General features: G+C 35.2%; 1 protein-coding gene across 1 annotated transcript in view; it reads right to left on the bottom strand.

Annotated features, from left to right (window-relative positions):
- The window catches only part of Cog5 (component of oligomeric golgi complex 5), a 206,515-nt gene that overhangs the window by 65,512 nt on the left and 131,263 nt on the right, over positions 1-9,740 (bottom strand). Inside the window, exon 11 of the mRNA XM_013034737.1 lies at positions 594-675. Within this exon, the coding sequence (XP_012890191.1) occupies positions 594-675 (82 nt within the window). The remainder of the gene's footprint in view (positions 1-593; positions 676-9,740) is intronic.

The following is a 9,740-nucleotide window of genomic DNA, read 5'->3' as shown; positions in this document are numbered from 1 at the left end:
AAAAAAAAAAAAGGGAAAGGAAAGGAAAGAAAGCTTTATGTATCATACTGGAGTTATCAATTTTTTTGTCTTTTTTTTTTTTGGAGACAAGAGTCTCACTATTTATTTAGCTCAGCTTGGCCTAGAACTATCAAGCTTCCTAACCCAGTTTTCTAAATGATTAACTTTTAATTCATGAGGCAAATATTTCACATACATCTTTATTAATTAAATGTACATTTTTCACAATAAGGAAAAAGTGTGACATAAAGTCATTCTGTTAATAATTAAAATAACTCTAAACCATGAACAAAATTCTTCAATAAGAATTGATCATTTTATATTCTCTATATAGGAAAATCATAAAATCATGAAGTTCTTGCTTGAATTAAAGAAAACTAACTTCCTTCTGAAGAGTTTTATTCTAAATATTAATTATAAAACTAATTATATGGCTATGAGATTCTAGATTAAATATTCCAAAGATCAAGAGTTCAGTCAGGAATTTAAAAATACAGAAAAGTACATTTTGTAAAGCAATAAAACACTTTGATATCAATTTTTGAAGTAACAAAAAATTTCAAAAAATGTAACAAAATAAGCCATAAACTTACAGTTTGTTGCCACATGAAATTGAGAAGAAAGTGCCTGAGTAACTGAATTCCAAAATGTATATAAGATTTCAGGTTCTCCATCCTGTGAACCAACCAAAAAAAAAAAAAAAAGAAAGGATATATTTGTTTAAGAATATCTAATACATAAGATGTAACACTGGATATTTAGAAAATAAAATTTTTTATTATTTAAATAGAATTTATAAATAGAATAGTAACTATGAAAACCCTAAAGGATTCAAATTATCTCTCTTGTTCAGGTCATTATTCATTATCTGTTTGCCACTTATTAGGTCCACTGCCTGAGACAAAAGCCTTGACCATTCTGCTTCCTTGTCTGTAAATTGGGGATAAAAACAGTACCAATGCTATAGAATCACTGTGAGGATTAAAGAATTTAATGAAAAATGCTGGACATCAGGACATGACATATAATAGGCCTTCAATGAGAGTCAGCTATTATTAGTAGAATTATAAGTACCATCACCCTTTGATGTACAAAAGGCAATTTGTATAAACATAATAAAATGATGACTAGAACATGCTTAGATCAAAAATGGTTAATTCATCATTAAAAAAAAAAGAACAGTTGAAGCCTCCTTATAATTAAAAACAAAACAAAATAGAATTACTACTATCCAATTTACCAGGATACAACTTTGAACATATTTTAAAAAATAGTCACTGATCTATGAGAGGTACAGGACACTATGTTGAAAACAAACTTTACAATATTGGTGGAGGGAGGAGTTGGGGAGGTGGGAGGGAAGGGATGGTAGGGGAAAAACAAAGGAGGAAGTAACAATGCTCTATGTACTCATTATCCTACTCATGTACATGTAACTCCTCTGTATAGTATTTTTACAATAAAAAAATATAAACAATAGTCCCTGAGCTAGATGCTGGCCGTACCCACTTAATAATCCTAGCTATTCAGGAGGCTAAGATCTGAGGATCCTGTTTTAAAGACAGCCTGGGCAGAAAAGTCCACGAGACTCTTATCTTCAATTAACCACAAGAAAATCAGAACTGGAGCTCAGGCTCAAAGGGGTAGCCTTGAGTGAAAGACAGTGATAGGGTCCAGGCCATGAGTTCAAGCCTCATGACCAACAAAAAATTTTAACAACTAATTTTAAGTACTTCTATATGTCTCATCTATAATAACAAATTGCTGATATTCTACTGTTTTTGAAATGCAAAAATGCATGTTTTATGTGGTTTGTGTAAACAAGGTAAATAAAACATTTTGTTTTGATTTTGTCAGTTGCTGGGCTTGAACTCTGGGCCTGGGCCCTGTCTCTGAGCTCTTCAACTCAAGGCTAGTGCTCTACCACTTGAGCCATAGCACCACTTCTGGCTTTTTCTGCTTATGTGGTACTGAGGAATCGAACCCAGGGCCTCATGCATGCAAGGCAAGCACTCTATCACTGAGCCACCTTCCCAGCGCTCCTTGTTTCTTATTTTAATAAAGACTAACGGCTTTAGATTTACTTACCTAAGAATTCTATAGCCAAAAAGACAAATAAGATAATAATTGATTTCTTATGCCATGATCAGAAAATAATTTTAGATTCTAAGATTTTATTATGTAATCCTTTATCTCATGTATCTTAAGCATTTTTCTATGTTAAAACATAATGCACCACATTTTAAAAATGAAGGATAATTACATGATCATCTCAACTAATGCACAAAAATATTCAACAAAATTCACTATCTTCTGATGATAAAAACATGCAACAAACTAGGATTAGAAGGAAACTGTAGTAGCTTGATACAGGACATATGTGAACAGACCATGCTACAAACATTATTCTCAGTGATGGAAATGTGAAAGATTTTCCTCAAAGATTTGAATTCTGGCTCTTACCATTACTCTTCAGTACAGTACTAGAAGTCCTAACACAGCAACCAGGTAAGAAAAATAAATGAAAGAAATACATATTGGAAAAGAAGAAGTAAACTGTAAGTTTGAATATGACATACTCTAGTATGTAGGAAACTAAAGATTACACACACACACACACACACACACACACACACACACACACAAATACCATAAGAATAAAATAATTATTAATTCTGGGAAGTGATAAAATATATCAATAGAAAAATAATTTTTATTTTTATACACTAACAGTGAACAATCTGAAAGGGAAATCAAGAAAATAATCTCATGTAGAAAAATATCCAAAAAATAAAATACTTAGGAATAAATGTAACCAAGAAAGAAAGACTTGCACACATAAATAAAGAGGAAATGACAGTATAAATGGGTGGAAAACTTAACATTGTTAAGATGTTGGTACATCTGAAAGTGATCTATAGATTTAATACAATCCCAATCAAACTCCCAAAGGCATTTTATATTTGCCATTGATAGGAAAAGCAACACTAAAACTCATACAGAATCTATAGGACCTAAATAACTGAACTTACTCCTTGAGAATAAAAACCAAAGCAGAGGCCACATATTTCCTGAGGTCAGAGCATGCTACAAATTATCTAGGATTTCCGGCATGAGCCACCAGCACTCGGCTGAGATCTGAGGATCTCAAAGCCAGCCCCAGCAGAAAGTCCCTGAGACTCTAATCTCCAATAAACCACTCAGAAAGCTGGAAGTGGCTGCTGTGGCTCAAGTAGTAGAGCGCTTGCCTTGAGCTGAAGAGCTGAGGGACAGCACCCAGGCCCAGAGTTCAAGCCCCACAATCAACCAAAAAGAAAAAAAAAAATTGAATGAGACAGACAAATAGAAAAGAATAAAGAACTCAAATCTAAATCTTTAAATTTGATTACATAATTTTTAGCATGATGGTTACAAAACTGGGATAACATAGACCCTTTAACAAATACACTGGAAAAACTGATAAAGTGAAAATAACAAAGTTTAATCCTTAACTTAAACCATATATAAAAGTTAACTGAAGCTGTGAGCCAATAGCTAACATTTGTAATCCTAGTTACTCAGGAGAAAGAGGTCTGAGGATCTTGGTTTGAAGCTACCTGGGCAGGAAAGTCTGTGCGATTTTTATCTCCAATTAACCACCAAAAAGCCAGAAATGGAATTGTGGCCTAAGTAACAGAGTGCTAACTGTGAGCAAAAAAAGCTCAGAGACAGTGTCCAGGCCCTGAGTTCAAGCCCCAGGACTGGCTCCAAAACAAGAAAAATGAAGAAAGAAGGGAAGGGGAGGGAAGGGGAGGGGAGGGGAGGGGAGGGAGAGAGGGGAGGGAGGGAGGGGAAGGAGGGAAAGAGAGAGGGAGGGAGGGAGGGAGGAAGGAAGGAAGGAAGGAAGGAAGGAAGGAAGGAAGGAAGGAAGGAAGGAAGGAAGGAAGGAAGGAAGGAAAATTAACTCAAAATAAACTGAAACCTAAGAATGGAAACTACAAAACTCTTAAAGGAAAGCAGGGAATAGTTTCATGAACCAATATTTCACAGTAATTACTAAATCTAACACCAAATACATTAGCAAGAAAAAAAACAACAAGAAAAGAGGTAACATGTTTGGGGGGAAAGACCAACAGGAGAGAAAACACAAATGGAAGGAGAAAAAGTGAGCAATGAAGTCATTATATTCAATGTACACTGCTATAAAGATTAAACTACATAACTTGAGGATAGATACAGGCCGAAGGAAGTGGGGGAGAACAATGGAAGTGGTGGCATTGATCAAGAGGCATGGTACTCATAATCTGAAATATAGAATTGTTACATCTTAATTTATCTTATTATTTATTTATTATTTATCTTATTATTACTTAATAATAAAATTTAAAAATACTAATAACAAAAAACATCTATTATAGAAATATCAATAATTATCTCCTGAAGAGACAAATAAAGCAACAAAACTTATTTATATGAATTATATGATATGTATGTGTTTTAGTATATAATCATATATCATATATAAAAGGAAATACATATTGTACAGAATAAAAATCTACATGCATATCATGTACAAATACATACACATATTCCATGGTAGTTATAAAGTTAAAAATGGACACAATTTTTAAAAAGCAAAAAAATGAGATTACATCAAACTTCAAAACATTTGTTCAGAAAATAGTCACAAAATGGAGTCTATAGAATGATAAAATATATTTGCTAGCCATACAGCTGATAAAGGGTTAATATCTAGAATACATACAGAAATTTTACTACCCAGTGACAAAAAAAGTACAATCCAAGATACAACTTTAAGATGGAAGTATAGCCAGGCGCTAGTGGCTCATGGTTCAAAGCCAGCACAGGCAGGAAAGTGAGACTATTATCTCCAATTAACTCAAAAAGATGGAAGTGGAACTGTGTCTCATGTGGTAGAGTGCTAGCCTTGAGCAAAAAAGCTCAAGGACAGCACCCAAGCCCTGAGTTCAAGCCCAGAACTAGCACAAAAAAGAAAGAAACAAAAAACTTAAACACTAGAGAAATAAAAAAAAACTTAAAACACATGGAGAAAAAAATTTTTGTGCATTGTTGGCAGAAAAAAAATGTAAAATGGTGCAGCAATTATTTAAATAATAGTAGGAAGGCTGGGAAGGTGGCTCATTGGTAGAACACTTGCCTTGCATGCATGAGGCCCTGGGTTCGATTCCTCAGCACCACATAAGCAAAAAGAAAAAAGCCGGAAGTGGTGCTGTGGCTCAAGTGGTAGAGAGCTAGCCTTGAGTTGAAGAGCTGAGGGACAGCGCCCAGGCCCAGAGTTCATGCCCCACGACTGGACCCAAAAAATAAATAAATAAAAGAAAACAAAAGTAATAGTAGGAAGGTTCCTCAAAATTTTAAAGCAGAATTATCACATGATTCAGTAATCCTATTTTTGGTATGCATCTAAATTCAAGATCTCTAAGAAGGATCTCTACTTGAACACCCATATTCACTGCATTAGTCACAAAAGCCAAGAGGTAGAAACAGCCTAAAAATGTATGAGCATGAGTGGATGAAAAAAACATGGTATATACACAAAAAGGAATACTAGCTTTCATCAGTCTTTGTCTTAGACATTCTCTCCATAGTCACTTTAGAATGACCTTGGGTTCCTAAAAGGACAGGATTGATGGATAACATCTTTATGACAAGGAATTGAGACTAAACATTGAAGAGCAGAGTCTTGAGAACTATTATCTACCACTATGACAAGGAATTGAGACTAAACATTGAAGAGCAGAGTCTTGAGAACTATTATCTACCACAATGAGGCTTCTCCTTGGAGCAGGAATAATCTTCTCAAGGGAACCAGATTGCTCCCCCCTATATGATGACAGGGATAGTAATTGAAGGATTGACTCCTACTTTATTCCCCCTGCTCAAGCGTGTCTGCAGGCAGATCAGGCGGACCTTGGCTTAGCTTAAAACCCCTGTACCCCAGGTAGAGCATTCCACTCTGGGCCTGGCCAAGGATACTAATTGCCCTTGGCCCCCAGGAAACCACAGCCTCAAAACCCAGGTGGAACATTCCACTCTGGGCCTGGCCAAGGACATGGCCTTGACCATAGCCCATTTTTTATTTGCTGCTTCCTTGTTGAGACCTACATAAATCCACCCCCAAATCCAGTCCCTTGCACAACCTCCAAATAGGCAGGATGGTCTGTGCCTCTCACTGTCAAAAAACAGTCCTAGCTGGTTGACAATTTAGTCTGGTCTATTCCTTTTCCATTCTCCTCCATTTCCCTAAGAGTAATAACTTCTCCCAAATCCTAAAGGCCCACAACTAAGATAATGACAGGCCATGACATCTCTCTCTCTTCCCCACCATTGCTTATTTAAAACTATAACTCATATCATGTCCCCAAAATGGCTGAATATGAACTAAAGTGCTGCTTTACCCATGCCACACAATAAACCTTTCGTGCCTTTCACCCTGACTACTTGATGCATAGGGGCAAATGGCTGGACATGAGATACAGAGTTTGGAGTCTGAAACTCCAGTTTCATTATTATAGGATGATTTATTTTTTTTCTCCACAAAAATCTGAAGGAATTTCTCTAGTCTGTACAACAAAATAAAAATCTCTTTTTTGGGGGACAGAGGGGAGAGGGTTGCATTTGAGACAGGCACGGGCTATTAAAACTAAGGCTGGCCTTGAGCATACTATCCTCTCGCCTAGACACAATGAAGGGATTTTAGGTCTGTGCCACCATGCACAAAATGTAAATAAAACAATTTTGAGTATTTTACTTCTTACTTATATTTTCCCTGACAATTATCCATGATGTACTCATCTCTAATTTAGAAAGTTTGCATGATTCTCTTTATTTGTCTAGGTTATTTGGAATTAATGCTACATCCCTTTAACCGAAGAAAAATGTTTATCAATGCTTCTTTTTGATGCGAATACACAGTAATTTACAATTCTCTTTTTTAGCCACAATTGTGTCTACTAATAAAAAGCATAACCCACACGCGTTCAACTAATAGGCTGCTCCTGCTTTCATCGCCTCTCTTCAGGCTTCCTTTGGTCTCTTTTGTTTTCTGCAGTCGTTCTGTGCAATCTTTTTATTTGCTTTTATCTTCCCTGATGGCTTGAGTACTACAGATTCTGATTTCAAGTCTGTCAAAGGTTACTACTATTATTCTTCCAAAAGTTTTCATTTCATATAGTTGTATTTCTCACTTTCAAAGGCAAAAATGAAATATACCTTCTGAAACTACTATTATAAAAATTAATGCAGAACTCTTTAAGTTTATGAATTTATAAATTAAATAAAAAATCAACATAAGGATCTGGACATACTGTAATCATTACCTAAGTAAGTACTAGTAAAGCAGAGTAAGTCTTTAGTTAAAGCTCAAGCAACTATCACTTTACCAGTGTTTGTGTACTGATGTGAAATCAGGTGGTAATAATAACAGTTGTAAAGGTAAGAGAATAATCAACACAAGCATATTTTATTAAGGGCATGTCTCCCGTATGTATGTTTAATAACAATTCTGATGTCCCTGTATTTTTCAATTTATTTTTGTTTAGTTACACATTTCTGAGAACTAGTAAACAAATCTGTATCAGATATAGCTCTGTTCTAAGTATAACTGAGTATTTGATGCTTTTCAATCATTAAACACTGAACATAGCCTATTATCACAGGTCTATATAATTTATTGATTCATTTTGGGTATGTTTTGTCTACTCTTAAAATTAAATATGAATTTCTTTATAGCATATAATTTTTATAAACCCAAAGAATTACTCAAATCAATTTTTAGAAACAATAGAACTTCTTCAACAATTTTGGCAGTTGTCCCCCCCCCAAAAAAGAAGAAAATTCTAAATCTTAAACTGAATTTTAAATGGCCCCCAAAATTACCACATTGGATTACACAGCTAGGTTAAACTCAAGCAACTCTAATGCCATAACTATGAAAAGGTCATTCGGTTGTAAGGGTTCTATCTTCAGGAGTTGATTAAAACTATAATCATGAGGTGAGGTTAGTTATCGTCATGATGTTTGACCCAGGTTCCCCATGGATAACACAGTAAGAAGTCCCTTACCAGATATGAGCCCCTCAACCTTGGGCTTCTCACCTCCAGAACAATACGAAAATAATCTTTTTTTAAAAAATAAATTACCTAGACTCTAGTATTCTATTATAGCAATACTAGACAGATTGCAATACTTTTTTTGTATTTGTATTGCATGGTATTGAACCCAGGGTCTTATACATATTAAGCAAGCACTCTACTACTGAGTTACAGAGACATACCCTTTTGAAAGAAAACAGTGTATGCCAGCTAATCTGGCTACTTCTTGACCTCAGTAATGTAATCCAAAACTCCAATGCCATGAATATGTATAAATGATGTGAACTTCAGCAGAGAAATTAGTATTATCTGTATATCCATATTGTGACAAGCATTACTAGATGTTGCCACATTTAAATCTTATGATGACCAATAGAATGTGACAGCAAAGACTTCATTTATCTTTTTTATTTTATTATTACTATTTTATTTTATTATTATTGTATGTGAGAGATACAGAGAGAGACAGAGAAAGAGACAGAAAATGTGTGTGTACATATGTGTGCATGTGTATGTGTGTATATTGAAGCATAAACTTTGGACATTAAGCTCTAGCTTGGCTTTGGCCTTTTTTGCTCAAGGCTAGCACTCTACCTAAGCCACAGCTACAATTCCAGCTTTTTGTTTCACAGACTTCTCTGCCCACGGATCCTCAGATCTCAGTCTCCTAAGTAGCTAAGACTGTGGAATATGGGCACAAGTATGCAACTGTTTTGTCTTTTTTGGTATTATGTTTTCAGAATCTAGAGTCTAATAGGAAATATAGGTCACAATAAATATTTATTGAATAAATAAGTAAATAGAATTGCCTCATGTAGAAGGCACTCCCTCCCAATCTCCTCACTCTCCTTTCTGAGCAAGACTGGGGTTGGAACTCAGGGCCTCAAGCTGGCTATCAAGACACTCTCCCACTTGAACCACACTCCTAGCCTTCCCGGTCCCATTTACTTATTTGTTTGTTTTGCTGGTCCTGGGGCTTGAGCTCTGGGCTGGTATGTTGTCCCTAGGCTCCTTCTGCTCAAGGTTAGCATTCTACCACTTGAGCCACTTCCAGCTTTTTCTATAATTGGAGATCAAGAGTCTCACAGACTTTCCTAACTGGGCTAGCTTCCAAAGGTGATTCCCAGATCTCATCTCCTGAGTAGCTAAGATTACAGTTAGTCCCTTTTTAGAATGTAATAAAAAAAAAAAGTCTCAGTGAGATAAGGTAACTTGGTCAGAATTTTACAGAAAGTCTTATACCTATCCAAGATCTAATTGTTGTATTGTTATTATATATACACACAAACTTCAACATAATTCACACAGGTCTTTGTAATTGAGCCTCCTTTTCTTGTTAAATGACTGACTGAAAATGTACTCCCTACCTGACTTATATAACTCTGTATATCACCTTCACAATAACAATAAATAAATATATATATGTATATATATATATATATATTTTTTTTTAAGACTGAGATTAAAAACTAACACCACACACTCAAATTCTTTCAAGCTTATTTGTAATCTCTCAGCTATCAGGGTTTTTATTTGTTTTTCTTTTCCTTTTTTGTTTCTGTGCTAGTGTGTATGCATGGTAGGGGGATGTTAAGCTCAGAGCCTGGATGTTGTCCCTAAGCTTTT

This window comes from Dipodomys ordii, unplaced genomic scaffold (assembly GCF_000151885.1).
Source record: "Dipodomys ordii isolate 6190 unplaced genomic scaffold, Dord_2.0 Scaffold195, whole genome shotgun sequence".
NCBI classification, from domain to species: Eukaryota; Metazoa; Chordata; class Mammalia; order Rodentia; family Heteromyidae; genus Dipodomys; species Dipodomys ordii.
The sequence above is the reverse complement of the archived record's forward strand: the minus strand, read 5'-3'. Positions and strand labels throughout refer to the sequence as shown.